The 19438-nt window shown below is 42.9% G+C and overlaps 1 protein-coding gene across 1 annotated transcript; it reads right to left on the bottom strand.

Annotated features, from left to right (window-relative positions):
- On the bottom strand, window positions 10413-13689 carry GADD45A (growth arrest and DNA damage inducible alpha). The gene is made up of 4 exons (XM_005678467.3): window positions 13275-13689; window positions 12641-12742; window positions 12156-12393; window positions 10413-11097 (listed from the first exon to the last, which is right to left on the bottom strand). Exons 1-4 carry the CDS (start codon window positions 13316-13318, stop codon window positions 10984-10986), a joined length of 498 nt encoding a protein of 165 aa, XP_005678524.2. The 5' UTR covers window positions 13319-13689; the 3' UTR covers window positions 10413-10983.

Genomic DNA, 19438 nt, shown 5'->3' with positions numbered 1-19438 from the left:
AAGCAGTTAATAGAATTAAATGAGCACATTTCTTCGAAGTATCAACAATGTCTCATGAGTTATAACTACAAAAAGAAAAACAGGCCACTCAAACATTAAATATAAGTAACAGAGCATTTTAAAATTTAGTTTTTAGAAGCAGGACAAAGAAGAATTCATTCATTTGTTGAGCTCCTACTAGGAGTATGGTAGCTCCTACTAACACTGTGTATGTAACTACTAACACTAAGTATGCCCTAGAATAAACCCAGAAAAGACTAGGATCTCCCAAGATAGGGAGGGTAGGGGTAGACGGTGGGTATTACTATGCAATGTGGTAAATGCTATTCTAAGAAGTGGCCCTGCCTGAGTGAGTCAGAAAAGATTTCTTGGGGGAGGCAGTGTATCAGCTGGGCCTTGAAGGATGAGTAGGAGTTGGTTAGTGAAGACTGCTGCTGCTGCTAAGTCGCTTCAGTCGTGTCCAACTCTGTGCCACCCCATAGATGGCAGCCCACCAGGCTCCTCCGTCCCTGGGATTCTCCAGGCAAGAACACTGGAGTGAAGGATATTCTCAGCTGCTAAAACAGTGTGTACAAGCTAAATTCTAAAGAAGTCTGCATATCAGACTTCTGTTAATTCTGGGTAACAGATCTCTGAGGCAGGACTACAGGGAGGAACAAGCTGATGAGGTTGGGAAAGAAGCTTGAGTCAAGTCATCAAAAGCAGAGCTTTTCTACTGACTATAAAGACAAGGTAAGGGAGTTAGTAGAGTTGCTTAAGCAGGGGTTTGACATGTTAAGCTTTGTTTCCTTAAAGATAATTAGACTGAATAAGGAGAAAGAACTAGTGAAGAGAAACTGACAGTGGTTATTTCTAAGCCCCCACCAGGATTTCATAATTCTTTTATTGAACTTTGTTCAACTCCTTCATTCCAAACCTTTATCACCCTACTCAAACTCTCTGTATTTATCTCCTTCCCATCAAGTAAATAATCCTGCCTTCCCCAACAGAAAAAATGCTGGGGCCGTTTGGCCTGAATTTTTAAAACTCCCTACCTTTCCACATCCAAATTTCTGCATCACACCCAAGCAAATAATTTCTATCAGGCTCACAGGTGAGAAGCAAGTCCACTAGCTATTCCTGGAGCCCCTTCTCCTCTTTTCTTCTTTCTCATCAAAATTTCCCCAGAAAGTGGTCCACCTTCTGTGTCTTCTCTTCCCCACCTCCCATCTTCTCAATTGAAGGCAACGTGGTTTTACTCACACCGACACAGTGAAACTGATTTCACCCAACGAAATGGACAGTGAACTCTTAATTTCCAAATTCCATGGAACATTTCAGTCTCTGCTTTAGGGACTCCTCTAACAGTGAGAATTATTCTCTTCTGTAAACTCACCATTCTGCCCCTCCAGCTTCTGTGACATCAAGACTCTCATTTCCCTCTATGTCTGCCTTTTAAAATCCCACCCTGAGTCCCAAGTTTCTATCCTTGGCTGACTGCTGCTCTGCTCACTTTATCCATTCTTCTTGGTGAGCTCATCCACTCTCACAGTTAGTATATGCTGAGGATTCCAAGATCAAAACATCCAGCCCAATTTTGTCCAAACATCCAACTTATCTATTCTACTGGACACTTCTAACTGGTAGTCGCACAAGTATTTGAAACATACTACATCCAAGACTAAACCCATCTCCCCTCCAGAAACTTTAACTGACAGCCATATTATCTCTAAATTGCCTCAGCTGGAAACCTAGGAGGCATTCAAGAATTCCCCCTCGTTCTTTACATCTGGTTACCCAGCCTCACCTATTTCATTGCCCATATACTTCTAAAATCCATCTCTTATTTTCCTAACTGCAAGTCCAGGCCTGTATCACCCCTTGACTGAACTGCAAAAGTGTCCCATGTAGACTCCAGCCTCCATGGCTGCCCTGGTATTAGGATGGCCAACTTTTTCTGTTTACTTGGAACTGTCTCAGTTTTGACCCTGAAAGTCTTGCACCCAGGAAATCTCTCAGTCCCCGCTCTTAGTTGCAAATAAAACTAAAACCCTATTTTTAACTGAAAATGAAATTACGTACATTACTGAGAATCCATAGACCTACTTTCAGGTATAGCTGGATTCAGGAGCTCTGCTTCAAAGATTCACCTCTGCCCTTTGCTTTTTTTTTTTAAACTTTTTGTTTTGTATTGGGGTATAGCAGATTAACAAAAAATGTTGTGACAGTTTCAGGTGAACAGTGGAAGGACCCAGCCGTACATAGATATGTAGCCATTCTCCCCCAAACTCCCCTCCTATCCAGGCTGCCACATACCACTGAGTAGAAATCCATGTGCTATACAGTAGGTCTTTGTTGGTTATCCATTCAAAATATAGCAGTATGTTCACATCCTTCCCAAACTCCCCAACTATCCCTTCCCCCCATTCCTCCCTCTGGCAACCATAAGTTCATTCTCCAAGTCTGTGAGTCTCTTTGTTTTTAAGTAGGTTCATTGATATCATCTCTTTTTAGACTCCACATATAAGGGCTATCATATGAAATTTCTCCTTTGCTGTCTGACTTAATTCACTCAATAGGACTGCCCTTTGCTCTTAAATAAACTTACTCTCCACGGCATGCAAACGCCTGCCAGTAATCTTAGACTCATCAATCAGCTTGTCAGCCTGTAAAGAGATTCTCTACTCTGACAGAGAAGTCTCAGGAAGATTTCTGATTGGCCCAGCTGATGTCACATGATCTATCCCCATCCCAATCACCATGGCCAGGAAGATGACCCAGGCCTATATTCCAAATTTCCTTTTGAGGCTGAGGTGAGGGGTGCTAACCAGAAAGGAGGAGGAGGAGGGGAGCAGGACAGACAAGAACAACAAACAGCTGCCCCTTTACATTACGCCCCTCTCCGATCCCATCACACTGACCCGGGTAATTGAATTCATCTGAGAAGAGTGAACCGTAGACCACTATTACCCCACTTTACTCTTCCGAATAAAATCCTCAAAGTCCCCTCATTGCCTGCAGGGCAAAGTCATGCTCCTCAGAAGGCTCTCTCTGAGCTGGTCTCTGTCTACCTTTTTAGCCTACGTTTCTCCACTCCTTCCTTAACACTTAATCCTCTAGCAAACACCACAGACTAGAAGAGTCCCTCGTGCACAGCTTTTTTCTCCCCTGACTCGCTTTTAACCATGCTTCAGGACTCAGGTCAAGCATCAACCCTTTCCTGGAAGGCTTCCTCACCACCACCACCACCACCCTAAACTCACACACACACAGCGCATGCCCAGACTTGCCAGGCCACTACACCACCTTGAAAATTCTGTGTCTGTCAGCTCCTACATAGACTGCAGGTCGAAACTGCACCACAATCATCTTTCTATAGCAAGTTCCAGCACAGAACTTGGCACACAGCATGCATTCAACCTTTGATTTTGAACAGAAACTGCTCTGCTTTGATAATCCTAATGAGTGATAAAGGACCAAATTAAGTTAATGGAAATGGACAGGAGAAACTAGATTAGTGGAAATTAACATAATTTAATTGGATGATGTCTTTTCACATTCTGTAGTGTAGTTTACTGGGGGGAGGTGCTTTCTTTTTCACTGAAGTCACCCTCTAATTTGCAAACATAGAATAATGATACAAAATACATACATACATAGGAAATTACTCACCGGTGGGAGATGTAGTTATCATTAGGGCACATATATTTAGTATCTCCAAGAACTGAGCCAAGTGCTCTCTATGCATTGTTTTATTTAATCCCCACAAACAAACCAATGATATAAACCTTGTTTATTTTCCCATTTTCTGGGAGAAATCACTGAGGTTGAGAGAAGTTACACTACCTTTCACAAGTCCTAGCTGGGATCCAAGACTCAAGCTCAGGTCTTTCTGGCTATAAAAGCCTATTGTCAAATGCTTCCCTGGTGGCTCAGTGGTAAAGAATCTGCCTGTCAATGCAGAAGACACAGATTTGATCCCTGGTCTGGGAAGATCACACACAACCCAGGGCAGCTAAGCCCATGCACCACAGCTGTTGAGCCTGTGCTGTAGAGCCTATGTGGAGAAGGCAATGGCACCCCACTCCAGTGCTCTTGCCTGGAAAACCCGCCATGGGTATTGGAGTCAGACCGACTACTTTCCTTTCAGCCTGGAGGCATGGCGACCCCTCCAGTACCTGCTGGCCCATGGATGGAGGAGCCTGGTGGGCTGCAGTCCATGGGGTCATTAGGAGTCAGACACGACTACTTTCACTTTTCACTTTCATGCACTGGGGAAGGAAATGGCAACCCACTCCAGTATTTTTGCCTGGAGAATCCCAGGGACGGGGGAGCCTGATGGGCTGCCGTCTACGGGGTTGCACAGAGTTGGACACGACTGAAGGGACTCAGCAGCAGCAGCTAGAACCTGTGAGCCACAATTACTGAAGCCATCAGAGCCATGCTGTGCACCTCAATGAGAAGCCCGTGCATCTCAACTAGAAAACTGCCCTCGCTCAACACAACTAGAGAAAACCCATGGGCAGCAACAAAGAACCAGCATAGCCAAAAATAAATTTTTTAAAAGCCTATTGTTTTATCTGCTATACTCTTATTCTTGATCACTTGCCAGCTCTGTCCAGTTATACAAAGAAGCCCAAAATGAAATCAGAAGGCTTTTCTCCAGGTGAGCCTTTTATCAGAGTGATTATTTTGATACTGTGGTGATGTAATCAGGTGTTAAGTGGTGATGGTAGGAAAGTTTGCTGCTTTTCTGCAAAGTCCTCAGACACTTATTTGTAGAAGGTATATCAGCATAAAGTACCCAGGGACACAAAAGTCACTTCTCCCATGAGGAGGTTCTAGGATGAAAGACAACAATTCTTAGAATTCTCTCCTGTTTTTGTCCCCTTTAGTTTTCCTGGGGCTCTGTCCCACTTAGTGGATAAGTAAAAGATTAGATCCAATTAGTTTCAGCCTCCCCTAGGCTAACCTGTGCTGTCTGGAAGGCCTTTAAGAGACAGTTTAGAGTAGAATTTTGATTTTCCCTTTCCTTGCCATGTGGCTTTAGAGGAGTCTCTTGACCCCTGAGCCTCAAGAGCTTTGGCAAGGAACCAAATGGATTAATAAATGTGAAAGCGCATTATAAGCCAGAAAGTACTTAACAGATATAAGAAAAATAGGAACTCTACTCACTTCCCGAGCACCTTACCTTATGTCTGACGTTGAGCAGTCCTCTACAAGAGTTTGTCTCTACAATGCTGTCAACTTCTTGTCTTGTCCAAGTGCCCAGCCCTGTGTCTGGTGCATAACAGGTCTGTTGTTCTCTCGATTCAAGGAAGCCCTAAGGGCCAACCTGTCTGTGGACCATCCCACCTTTTGTAGTTATTTTCCTCAGTGCTCAGTTGTATATGACTCTTTGCAACTCCATGACTATAGCCCACCAGGCTCCTCTGTCCGTGGAACATTTTCCAGGAAAGAATACTGAAGCAGGTTGCCAATTCTGACTCCAGGGGATCTTCCCAACCCAGAGATAGAACCTGCATCTCCTGCATCGGTAGGCGGATTCTTGATAGAACCGTACCACCTGGGAAGCCCTAGTTCTTTGGACTGGTACAGAATAATAAACTAGTAAATTTTAACTCTGTCCACAGGTAGCAAATTGTTCTGGTTATACCTCTTCCCTGAGAGTCTCTTTAATCTTTGCAGAGAAACCTGTATCCCTCAGCTCCTGGTGAGCTGACATCAGAGAGACTGATCTGGTGAAAGCTGTCCCTCCCCCTCCCCCGAGATTTGTAAAGCGTGATTCTACTGCGTTTCAGGTGGAAGAACTCCAAGAAAGCATGCAATGTTTGTCAAACTGCCCTGATAATAAGAACAACCTAACGTACTTTTGAAAAAAATAAATTCTGAGCCTTTCCCAGCCCCATTTAATCTGAAGCTCTTGGGAAAGGGTCTTAGAGCTGTATTTTTAACATACAGCCCTAGGTCTTCATTGTCTATTGGAAAATGTGAGAATCTCTGGAGGACAAATCCCTTATTTTTACACAGGAAGAATCTGAGCCCCAGAATGAGAGATATTTGTCATTGGGGGAGGGTGAGTGAAAGGTGGACCCCACTTGCCTAAAAGGATTAGGAAGGGAAACCTAAGTGAGTCCAGGAGGCTTAAGTTGACAATAGGCAAGGGTAAGGTCTGTAGCAAACTGGAAATCCTTGTCTGAAATGGAGGAGCCTCCCTCAGCTGCAGCCAATTGCTACCGTGCAGACTGTGGGCCCACTGTTGCCGCAAATAGCAATATTCCAAGAGACAATAGAAATAAAGATTTTTCTAAGAAATTTTTTCATGTATAAATGTTGACAACTTAAAAAAAAATATGTTTTTCAACATCGTGTAGGACAAATTTCTCTTAGCTACCAGTTTCCAGGGTTCCCTCATGGCTGAGTGGTAAAGAACCCACCTGCCAATGCAGGAGACATCGGTTGGGAAGACCCCCTGGAAAAGAAAATGGCAACCCACTCCAGTGTTCTCACCTGGAAAATTCCACAGACAGAGGAGCCTGGTGGGCAACAGTCCATGGAGTTGCAAAGAGTCAGACACGACTAAGCACAAAACCAAAACAACAAATCCCTCTGTGAGGGTTGTGGCTGTCCCAGAAACTCACCCCAATCGTGCTTCAAACATACCCTCCAGAGCTACAGCTCCTCGAGAGGAACAAGTGTCCCTTCACCATCCCCTGGCCAGTCTCTTCATCCTTTGGGTCTGACTGGATCTTCCCAACCTTCCCGGCCCCCCAAGAACACTTAAGCCTTGAACACAGCACATTGTCACTGATTGGCCTGCATCACAGGTGTCAGTCTTTACACTAAACTGCACACATTCTTAAAGACAAAGACCTTGTTTTTACACTTTTGCAGCCCTGGGACTTAGTGCCCAGGGCATGACGGGCTTTCAGTAAATAGCATTAAAGAAGTGAATGTGTTGATATTGATTTCCTTATTTGATAACAAACTTTCTAAGGACAAGCGCTACCTCTTAGAGGCTACCTCTGTCTATTCTCTGCAGCACCTAGCAGAATTATAATCAATATTCAATCAGTTAAGTAATTTGTGTGGTTTGCAAGATACGATGATAACTTCTGATCAAAGAACTCACAACCTTTTTCTGCAAGTCATCCTCATGTGCCCTCCAGAAATTTCCACCCCTTGAATTCTCATAGCAGTTCTCTAGGCACTTCTGCTTTGGATTTTATCTGTTGATGTTTGTGTCTCATTACTTCACTAGGCTGGAAACTCTTTGAGGTCAGAGTAGGTTTCTGATTTTTTTTTTTTTTTTTTTTTGTAGACTTCAATATAACCAGCATAGCCCTTGCTCATAATAAGCACTCAAACAGGATGAGACGGTTGGATGGCTTCATTGACTCAATGGATGTAAGTTTGAACAAACTCTAGGAGATAGTGAAGGACAGGGAAGCCTGCCATGCTGCAGTCCATGGGGTCTCAAAGAGTCGGACATGACTGAGTGACTGAACAACAACAAAATTCTTTCTTCGTGATCTTCATGAATACAACCTTTTTACACAGTTTATGTTTATTGTGCTATGTGCTAAGTCTCTTCAGTCATATCCAACTCTGCAACTCTATAGACTGAAGCCTGCTAGGCTCCTCTGTCCATGGGATTTTCCAGGCAAGAACACTGGAGTGGGTTGCCACCCTCTTCTCTGGGGGATCTTCCTGACCCAGGAATCAAACCCGCATCTCCTGCACTGCAGGCAGATTCTTAACTGCTGAGCCACTGGGGGAATCCTGATGGTTATCTAAGGATTGTTTAAAAGGAAAAAGAAAAAAAAAAAGATTCAATTCAGTTTGAGGGACACTGGCCTGGTGTTAAATCATGCCATTGAGAGTTTTATTCATTTAAAGGAACCACATCTCACTGCTTGCAGCCTTCTATCAAATCTCAAAGAATAAAATTGAACCCATATAGTTGAAAATTGAGGAAACAATGATTTTATAAGGGTTATAGCAAGGCGTCTCAAGACATGCTTTGACAACACTTCCAATTAACAATATACAAACAGCTCTTTCCTAGCCATGACACTTCCTTCATTTGGGAAATAAAATATGTATTATGGGAGATTACTTACCTTCATGAGTCCTTTCATTATAGAAATTTAATTTACTGAGGGCCTTGACTAACTACAGGAGGGAGGGGTCAATACTATTTATGACACTGAGGTAAAGTTGCCAGTGGGAAAAGTAGGTATTTTCCACAAACAACACACCTTAGAAAGAGGAGGGGACTTCTGTCCCCTCTGTAACATTTCCACCTACTTGTAATAAGCAGGGTAATAGCATTTAAAGCAACAACTGAAAAATACTAGCAACATTTAGAGGCAGAATCTGCCCTGGTAATTGCATACTTGTTTACAATTAACTCAATTGTTTCAGAGTGGATTTTTCAACGCCCTGTTACTTTTGTGTTATGTTCAATCAGGAAGGAATAACAACTGTTAATACTTAAAAACTGAGACTTCAAAATCCCGTGAATTGTTGGGATTTTTCTGAAAGCAAACAACCTCAAGGATGCACACTACCACTTTCATCTCTCAGCACTATGAAATCAGAGTACACATGCAAGACACTTTTCTTTGAATACGTATATCGCGTTATAAGCAACAGATTTTTCTGATGCCTTGGAAGTTTTCCTATTGCCATCGCTCCAGTTTTAGTAGTAGACACACTGTATTGACACCTATCAGGTGCCAGGTAGATTGCATTCATTATTTGTAAATCAGAGTCAGACACAGTGAGTGGCTAAGAACATACATAAGCCGCTCCTCCCCACTCTGCCTTCCGAGTTTAATTTACTCATCTTTGCAGGAGGGTCTTTAATCAAGTAGTTTTGGGAAAGAATTGGAAGCATTTTTACTTAATGGGACGAAAAAAAAATCTGTTTCAAACTCTCTGCTTTCCATCTTCTGATAATGTAAAAAACAACTATTAAATAGCAGTTACGTTTTGGATCAGGCACTAGCTTAAATAAGATACAAGCCTAAACAAGGACTACAACTCCACATTTCTGGTAGATGTGGAAAAACAGAAACTTAATTGCAAGGTGAAGGGCTCATGTGCCTATGTTATTCCTAAGATATGCAGAAACTTGGTGCTTTTTGTAACTCTTAACTGGCATTTCTTTCCTCTGATTTCTACTTTTTCCTGATTGTATGTAGTCATGACAAGGGTGGGAGACAGATGGCCAGGGAGCCATGGGGTGTTGTGGGGGAGGGTATGGTTTGAGAAGTAGGCAAAGAAAAATCCCGAGTACCAAAGCTATATTAGGCCTCTCCTCAGTAGGCATTTTTGCTTTCTTTGGCTGGATGTCCAAAAGATTGTTACAGTTAATTATCAAGTGACTGTTCCAAGTAAAAGATGACTGTTCTGCTAAAGCCTTTCATTTCTTTTGCTCTTTTTTTCCCTCTCCCATCTAATTTAGCCAAACCCCTCAGAACCATAGCACACACATTCAGCTGAAAGGCACACAGCTCTGTAAAGAGAAGAATGGCACCAAAATCTTCAGCAAGCCACTCCCTGCTTCCTGAATGTGCTTCTGCAAAATGCACAGCCTTGGACGGTTGCGGTCACTTTCCAATTGGCCTTCTCACCTGTGGCAGCTTATCCAATAACCCGTCTTTCAGTGCCCAGCGTTATCTTCCTGAAACACTGATCACGTCACTCCCTGCGTGAAGGCGTCTGCAGACGGGCCAAAGTTTACAGAAGAAAGCCCAAATGCTAAGGGTGACCTGGAATGCCATTCCCAGTCTGGGCCTAATCCCACCTACCTTTCAGCCTTATCTCTCTCTTATCTTTCTACGCCAGAGGCACACACGGAATCACTCTTGGTTCTCTGAACAGGTTTTGGTCTTTCAGGCCTCCACACCTTCCCAGAAACTAGTGCTGCTGCTAGCAATATCCTTTTCCTGTTTTAAGATCCAAACAAAATGATCTCTTCCCAGGAAAAACTTCACTGGTCTTGCAGGTAGGTCTTTGGTGACTCCCTCCCCTCTGCTTCTGTAAACATGTAGCATATATTATTATAGCACTAGTTATCATTTAACTGTATTTATCCGTTTTGCAACTGCAATTTCCCACACCACTTTTCCCTAATTCCCACCCAACTTCTAAATGACCTTTGTTTTTCTGACTTTTGGTGTAGGGTAGAGCAAGGCATCACTAAAATGCCCACTAAATAAAAACCAATATCATGCCATGTTCAGCCCAAATGTTTTGAGTAGAAAAATATTTTATATACATACATACACACACATCTATATATACAGATGCACATATACTATATATACATGATTTCACATGGGTTTTAATTTTTCCATATTGAAAAAAAAAACTTGTTTTAAAGAAAATAAAGTACAAGTTAAAGAAACAAAAGCACACATTAAGAAATGATGCAATTATTCCATACCAGTTTATTGCAGATATTGTTTCCAAAAATTTATAGCATAAATAACCTTTCATGTCATAAAATAACTTAGTACAATTTATAATAAAACTTTGAGAATTTAACATCTCATCAAAATACAATAAAATATGGTTTTAAAATATGATTAACCTTTTTTTTTTTTTTTAACTTGAGGGCATAAAAACCAAAATTACCCAAACTATGGCTGCACATTTAAACTTTAACAAAGCATATTGGGTTTATTTAAATGTAACTCAACCATCCTAAATTAATACATAGTTTTGTTTTCCTTCCTGCATGGTTCTTTGTAATTTCTGTTCCTTTTGACTTGTATTTCTGTTTCCACACAGCTTCCTTCTTCATTTTCACCTCTTTCCATCTGCAAAGTCATCTATCTCCGGGCTCCCAGAACATGTAGTTGAACTCACTCAGCCCCTTGACATCAGTTTCTGTAATCCTTGCATCAGTGTAGGGAGTAACTGCTTGAGTAACTACAAAGGTATTTCAAAACTTCAGTGCAATTTGCTTCAGTTATTTTCATTCAGATGCCATCACCGTTCAGGGAGATTAATCACTGGAACCCACTGATCCATGTAGCGACTTTCCCGGCAAAAACAAATAAGTTGACTTAAGGCAGGATCCTTCCACTGTGATGAATGCGGATTCTGGGAACAAATTTAGAAAAAACAAAATTATTATTTTTTTAAAAATCAGACTTTGCTACTAATTACAATACTTCTGAGGGGAAGACGCTTGAACATTCTATACTTTGGCTGTGTTACAGACCACTTAAAACCATTAAAAAATTTTTTCCAGGTAGTTGGGTTTCCTGCAAAATCATTAAGGGTAATTCTCTACAAAGCTATACTCTGCAAAGTCTGAACACATGCAACTAACTGAGTCATATATATGTTTTCATATTTATTCAGTTTTTGCCTGAGAGTATTATTCATAGGCTTGTCCTACCAAACTTGTACCTTGGTGGACACCTGAGAAATACTTCAGTGCTGGGCTACCAGGAGTTTAGAGCTGCAGAGCAGTTAACTAAAACTGCCACCTGTTATCCTCCCAAAAGAGAGAGTAGTATTTTTCAGGAGTAGCAAAATAATGAGACTGCCACTTAAGGAGATCAAACTGTTCCAAAATGTAAAACACAAAACAATGACATTTATCTCTGTAAATACAAGTTATCTACCTTTCAAAGGTTTTTATGGGGGCATGGGGGCATTTAAAAAACTTCAAGACCACAAAGAAAAAATTTCCACTCTATCCTCTTAATGTGTTTCTAGGGAATTAATGAGGTCTGTCTCCTACACCATTTCTATTTTTAGCTCTGACTGGCAGAGAATGAAGCTGACTCCTTAATGAGGGTGAGCCAGGAATTTATTTGGCTTTATCTAATCTGCCCTGCTAAAGGAATTAGTCACGGGAGGTAGTGCAGATGTAGGTAGGGAGTAGCTGGACTGACAATGCTGAGTCACAAGGATCTCTTCCGCTTCTGGCAGCCTCCAACGTGCTTAGACACGTTCTGTCCCAGAGAAAATCCCCATGATGAAACTAGCACATCTCGGCTGAAAGTCCAGCCACACGCTTTAATGGGGCAAAGGCTCCCGTCTCTTAACCCTCGCCCGTTTCAGATCTGGAGTCAGGCGACTCTCAGCGCTCACGAACTTCCTGCCAGGACTCTAACCTCGAGCTGCCCGCAAGTCCCCTTCTCCCTTACCGTCACCAGCACGCAGTGCAGGTCCGGGGGCTGCTCTGCGCCCTCGCTGGCTGCGGGGCCCGCATCGGTCTCCAGGAGCAAGAGTTCGGCCAGCCGGCCCGGGTTGCTGACACGCAGGATGTCGATATCATTCTCGCAGCAGAATGCCTGGATCAGGGTGAAGTGGATCTGCAGAGCCACGTCCCTGTCGTCGTCCTCGTCCGCCGCCAGCAGGCACAGCACCACGTTATCCGGGTCGCTGCGGGCAGGGAACGAACGGGCTGGTGAGCCCAAAGGCAAGACCCGCCGCGTGGCAGCCTGCACCCCCCGCCCAGGTGTCAGGGGTCGCGCCCGGGTCCGCTCACTCCCCCTGGGACAAGTAGCCACGGGACAGATGGCACGCGGCAGGAAGTGGCGCTGCAGGGCGAGGGGAGACCAGTGAAAGCGACGTTCTCTGGCTAGGGCGAACAGGAGAACCAAGAGGGTCACGCGAGGGCTCCACTTACACGTTGAGCAGCTTGGCCGCCTCGTACACCCCGACGGTGATGGTGCGCTGACTCAGGGCTTTGCTGAGCACTTCCTCGAGGGCATCCCCCACCTTATCCATCCTACACGCGGGAAGAAGCAAGGGGATCCCGTCACACTAAGCCCCTCCGGGTAGTCGCCGCCTCCTCGCCCTGCGCCGCGACCCTCCCAACCGAGGACACGCTCAATAGCGCCCCTCGACCTTTTGCAAACCCAGGACTCCCTGGGATATCATCCCCTTCCCCCCATAACCCTTACGCCCAGAGGCCCGGCATCCTGTGAGCAGCCCCGAGAGTGACATCCGCCACCCTTTCCCTAGTGCTCTACTAGTCCTTGGCGCTGGGTGCAGCCACAGGCTGTCGGCCGCAAGAGCTGCACGGGCAGGGACGGTCACGTCTGCCGTTTGCAAAGCCTCGAGGGGCTCGACCGGCGTGCGGGGTACGCTCTTCCCGTCCACGCGCGCCTCCGGAGTGTTCCAGAGGAAGAAAGGCGGGATAGGAGGTACCCGCTGCAAACTTTGAACCACTCGCTCCCCATTAACCTTGCATAGCCCAGCAGCACCGGAGTGCGCGCAGGAGGCAAGCAGAGTTCTGGCAGAGGCTCTGGCCGACTTACCTTTCGGTCTTTTGCTCTCCAGCCGAGAATTCCTCCAAAGTCATATTGCAACTGCAGGTCGCCCACAGAGAGAGAGCGGCGTGCGAGCTGCTCCTGCCACCGCCGGCGCGCGGGCGCCTGCTTTCCACACTCCCTTGCAGGCTCCTCCAGCGCCCGCCACCACCGCGCCGTCCGCCCCTCCCGCCCCGCTCGCTCGCTTGCTCGTTAGTTAGCTCTCAGCAGCCCACTCGCCACTAACCACGACACTAACTCCACAGCTGCCTCACAGCCGCTGAAGGACAAAGGCCCCGCTCCCAGGAGTTATCCTGCCAACCCCCAGCCAACCACCATCCTCTTCATTTGCATACGCGCAGCCATTGGGCTATGCAAATCAGCCTGTTCAGACAATTTGACCTCAGCTCCAGGAACCAGGCGGAGAGGAGCGGAAGAGGGAGGGGCCAGGAGGAAAAAGAGCCTAGGGGGCGAGGGCGGGCGGGGTTCCGAGCCTACTCTCACCCGGTAGGCGGGGCGGGTAGGAGCGGAGTCTTCGTAGGGGGGCGGGTAAAGGAGGGTGTCTTCAGCTTGGGCTGGAGCTGGCTGCCAAGTGTTTTTCTTGCTGGTGCGCTTTTTTTTTTTTTAATTGTCGTTTCAAGTCTTTTGTTTTGGGGGGCTGCTATTAACATCTATTTTCAGGGTTAATGCACCCAAGTCTAGTAATTATTAGTACGCAGGTTATATAAAAAGAGTGTATCCAGACTTCTGGGGCAAAGTTTACCTCAGAAGTGTTGTTTATGTAAGTCTAAGCAAAGCTGCTTATTAGTAGTAGTATTATTTCGGTGCCCTGATGGCTGGTTTGATTTATTTTTGGAAACTTGCAAGGGTTGGAAGCTCAAAAAAGAAAAATCAACACATTTGTGTTTGGTGGTGGCAGGAAACCAAGTTGGAATCTTTTATGCAGAAAGCAGAAAGACTTCCCACCTGCCCAGGGTAACTGGAAAACTGAGTTCAGGAGGAGCTGGTTACCACATGTATAACCATTATTATCCTAGCCTCACAACCCCAATTCACCTTTCTCAGCCTTTCCCAAAGGAGGATCCTTCTGCAGGGCACCAGCTAAGAGACAAAAGTCTCACACCCACACAAGGCACACATCTAAACTCAAAATGCTCTGGATATGCCCTCAGCTTCCTTTCATGAGGCAAGTATGTCACTACCTTCCACAGGGGGCCTATGATCTCACTGTGAATTATTGATGTTAGATGCTGAATCATGAAGTTGCAGCTATAGGTCCTTTTAGTCATAGGCTAAAATTTCACCTTTGAGATAATGGCAATCTGTGGGTGGAAAGAAAGTAGTAGTTCTACATTTTTGAAAAACAAAATTAAATGTAGAGTTTGAATCAGGTGAAAGTTCTTTGTATCATGAGTTTATGCAATAAATGCACAAATATGTGTTAAACCTACTGAAGTCACCAAAAGTGGTAAAAAAAGAAAAAAAAATACTCCCATATGCTTGCTTTCAAAACAATGCTTGCATTTTTAAGGTCACTGTACAGACAAAGGTCACAGAAGTAATTTTCTGCTAAGCTACAAGGGAGTTTTTGTACCCGTATGTTCATATCATTCTAGACAAAATATTCTTCAGCTTTCTTGATCTTAATTTAGAGGAAAAGAAAAGTGATAGGTCAGGTTTTCTGGCTCATTTATTTGAGCTGCCATTTTGCACTTCATCTCTAACTGCATTGTCAGCAAGGGACAAGTTTTGACTAAAGGAATGGTGCTGGTCTGTGGGTCATTTACCCAGAAATGTATGTTTCATATCCATACCTTAAATTCTAACATGTAGCATCTTTTAAAGAATTCCTTTAAATTGGAATTTAGGTAGGTGCTGAAGCATTTTCAGTTTTGCAAACAAAACCTGAATTATGCAATCTGGCCTGAGTCATCATTTGGAGACTGTTGAACTCTGTTCTGTGGAACTCCAAGGTTCTACTCACTAGGTATTTCTTAGAGGTTCCTTGGAAGAAGTATGATCACTGTAAACTGACAGCAAATTAGGAAATCGAGTGAGTTTCTTGACAGCAGGGAGTGTGACTTCATCAACGTGGTATTCTTGGCACCTACTACAATTTCTGCATTTGGTGGAAGCATGGCCAGTGTTCACTGAGTTAAGTAGAATCTGAATTGAACAATAAGATCTCAGAATACTGCAGTCCTGTGCAATGCATGAATTCTAAGATATTCCACATTTAATTTTAGTTCAAAAAAACTTCTTTGCTGTCCTACAATATACCAAGAACTGTACAATTCCTGGCCCTTTGCCTTTAAAGGGCTTACCATCTAATTATTATGCCCATGCTTGAACTGGGTTTGGGGACAAAATACTATGCACTGTCATCAGCCAGCTATGCTGAAAGTCCCATGACTTTAGTCATCTGAACGGAAACTGTAGAACAGTAGAACCCATGTATTGTTATTCCAATTCAAGTGAACCACAGCCCTGATAATACCCCACCAAGGTCAATTATAATAAGTAAAAATGTGGTATAAAAAGATTACTTCTTAATATAGGCCCAGTTTCTCACTCAACAAGTACACTGCATTCTTTATTTGATTTCAAGGGAAAGTGATTTGTTCAAGTGCTATGGGGTTGTTCTCTGTGAGATAAGCCTAGCCTTCCAGTATTCAAAAATATTCATCTGTCATACTTTCTGACTCAGATATGTTACACCATTTTGCCTCATTGCTGAGTCTGCCTAGACTGTTTCATCACTGATTATTTTGGTGTTTCACACTGGAAGTAGGAGCTGCATTTGTCTGCCACTAGATTGCAGTTATATATTAGGATAAATTTAGATGATACTGTTCATAAATGCTTATTTGTCCCTGGGGAGGATGGTATCCAATGATAAATTACAGGAATAGCCCTAGATAGGTACATATGTGTATATATACTTTTTTCATATATTCTAAAAATAATCTGTATTAAAATATAATTCCAATATATATAATCATTTAAAAAAATATCCCAGGTAATTCCAAGTACTTCAACTGCACAGAACTGAATGACCTTCTGATAATATTTATAATGATGCTAAATGGTTATATTTGGATGTTAGATAAAAATAAATTTATATTCAGGAATTGTCAAATAATTTTAGCACTGCTGCCTGCTTTACATCTTAAAAGTCTTTTTTTATTTTTTTCATTATTATTATACATATATTCTTACTACTGGTACTGTAGTATAGAATGATAAATTTTCTCTCTTTCAAAAATTCATCAACCCTTTAACATCTGAAGGAAATATGATGCTTATTATTTCAGTACTAGATATATTATTCTTCACATTGAAGGATATCAATTAGTCTATGACAGATGTATTAACTATTAATACTTATCTAGAACTGTATTATATTACATTTTGTTGTTAAAAATCCTAAGGTTCCTGAAGTATTTTTTTGTATAAGTCTGGTAAAGTTAGTTTCTAAAGTCAGGCTCTCAATTTCCCTCAATTTTTTTCTCAAAGAAGACTGTTCAGACAATTTACACCTAAAAATGTATAATTTCATAAGATCAATATTTCCATTTGAACTTAACATAAACGTTTAGTTTCTTGGACCATCTGGTAGGCAAATTCTGAGATGGCCTCAATGATCTCTAACCCCAATGTTAACCTTTTTATAAGCCTTTTCCTTTGCGTGTGGGTAGAACCCATTTCTTGTTTCGAACCAATAGAATATGTGTTAAGCTATCACACCCATGATTGTGTTATATTCTATGACAAAGGTGAAAGTACTTTGCTAGTATAAGTATTTAGTTGACTTTGGGTTAATCAGGAGGAAGATTGACTGTAAATTGATACAGTCACTATGGAGAACAGTAAAAAGCTAAAAATAGAGCTACCATATCATCCAACAACCCCCCTCCTAGGCATCTATCTGGAGAAAAACTTGGTTCAAAAGTATATATGCATCCCAGTGTTCACTGTAGCACTGTTGCAATAGCAAAGACGTGGTAGTTGCTCAGTCCTGTTCAACTCTGTGACCCTATGGACTATAGCATGCCACGCTCCTCTGTCCATGGGATTTTCTAGGCAAAAGTACTGGAGTGGGTTGCTATTTCCTTCTCCAGGGGATCTTTCCAACCCAGGGATTGAACCCGGGTCTCCTGCATTTCAAGCATATTCTTTACCACCTGAGCCACCAGGGAAGCCCTGAAGTTCAGATGAATGGATAAAGAAGACGTGGTACATATATACAATGTAATATTACTCAGCCATTAAAAAAAGAGTGAAATAATGCCATTTGCAGCCACTTGGAGGGACCTGGAGATTATTATACTAAGAGAAGTAAGTCAGACAGAGAAAGACAAAGATCATATGATATCACTTATACACAGAATATAAAAAAATGATACAAATGAACTTATCTACAAAAGAGAAACAGACTCACAGACTTAGAAAATGAACTTATGGTTACCAGGGGTAAGGCTGGTAGAAGAGATAGACTGAGAGTTTGGGGTTTCTGTGTACACGCTGACATATTAAGAATAGATAACCAACAAGGATCTACAGTATCGCCCAAGGAACTCTGCTCACTATTCTGTGATAACCTAAATGGAAAAAGTATTTGAAGAAGAACAAAAAAATAAATAAATAAAAAGGGAGATTATGCTAGGTGGGCCTAACCTAATCACGTGAACCCTTTAGAAGAGGGCTCAACCTTCTCTGAAGAAGTACTGGAAGCATCAGAGACTTTCTTTCTTCACTGCTGGTTTTGAAGGAACAAACTTCCATTAAGCTGCAAGAAAATGGATTTTACCAACAACCTGAGGGAGCTTGGCAATATACCCTTCCCTAGTCAAACCTTCAAATGAGAATGTAGTCTGGTTAACACTGATTTTTAGCCTTGTGAGACTCTAAAACCATCACCCTGCTAAACCACATCCAGACATCTGACCTGCAGAAACTATGTGATAATACTAAGTGTTGTTTTATACCATTAAGTAACTTGTTATTTGTAATCTGTTATGTAGAATCAAAGCCTAATGCAATATCCTTAATACTATCTTGTTGTATGTTCAATAAATTCTTACCCTATGGAAATTTTCTTCAGCTATTAATATTCATGGCACTAGAGGCATGGTGTTGCTTTGAGCTTCAGGCTGACCACCTTGTGTTGCCATTAGCTGCTCACGTTTCACCAGCCATGCAGGGGCCATCCAGTTGAGGTGTCAGATGAAGAGACTCTCTAGGACATTTTTCAGGGACCCCTTCACCCCATTTCCCCACCTTCCCACTGAGTTAAGTGTATCAGGATGTTTCTATCATGGTAGGAATGTTCTCTCTGTGAATGTCTCTACTTGGTGGACTGCTCAAAAGTGAAGAAGATAGGTGTTCTGGATGGGTAATTGGCCATTGGTGTTCTGGTAATATGACCAGGTTTCTGAATTCTCTGTCTCTGAAATAGAAGAGGTGATTCTTTTCACCCATGTCCTTCATTGTAAAGGTTTGTCCTTCCTAACTCTTAAAAGCTTAGTTCTTCTCTGTCTATACTCACTCTCTTGGTGACCTCATCCAGTCTCATGACCTTAAATATTTATATGCTGATGACTCCCAAATATACTTCCAATCTGGTCAGTCATCTCCTCTGAACCTCAGGCTTACTCATCATCTCTGTGTTGATATACAGTAAGCATCTCAAACTTACAATGACCAAAGTTGGTAATAGTCCTCCTATAGGTTAATGGCAACCCACTCCAGTGTTCTTGCCTGGAGAATCCCAGGGATGGGGGAGCCTGGTGGGCTGCCGTCTATGGGGTCACACAGAATCGGACATGACTGAAGCGACTTAGCAGGATGGGTTAATGGAAACTCTATTCTTCCCATTGCTCAGCCCCCAAGCCATGGTGTCATCCTTGACTTCTTTTCTTCACAACCCACATCCAGTCCATCAGCAAACCCTATTGACTTACTTCAAAAAATAAAATAATTCAACCAATTCTCAGGCTTCTACCACAACCCCACCACCATCTGCCCCTTGGATAGCTGCAACAACTGGTTTCTCTCTCTGCTTTTGTCCTTCCTCTACTTACCTCCAGCAGCCAAAGTATTCTGTATACTATGGAATACTATAATACTACATATACTATAGAATAGCCCACCAGGTTCCTCTGTCCATGGAA

Source organism: Capra hircus, chromosome 3 (genome assembly GCF_001704415.2).
Source record: "Capra hircus breed San Clemente chromosome 3, ASM170441v1, whole genome shotgun sequence".
In the NCBI taxonomy this organism is placed as follows: domain Eukaryota; kingdom Metazoa; phylum Chordata; class Mammalia; order Artiodactyla; family Bovidae; genus Capra; species Capra hircus.
The sequence above is the reverse complement of the archived record's forward strand: the minus strand, read 5'-3'. Positions and strand labels throughout refer to the sequence as shown.

Coding starts and splice junctions, on each gene's coding strand:
- GADD45A (XM_005678467.3), bottom strand. CDS start 13,318: ATGACTTTGGAGGAATTCTCGGCTGGAGAGCAAAAGACCGAAAG. Junction 12,743..13,274: donor GGAGAGCAAAAGACCGAAAG/GTAAGTCGGCCA, acceptor TCCCGCGTGTAG/GATGGATAAGGTGGGGGATG. Junction 12,394..12,640: donor GCGGCCAAGCTGCTCAACGT/GTAAGTGGAGCC, acceptor CCCTGCCCGCAG/CGACCCGGATAACGTGGTGC.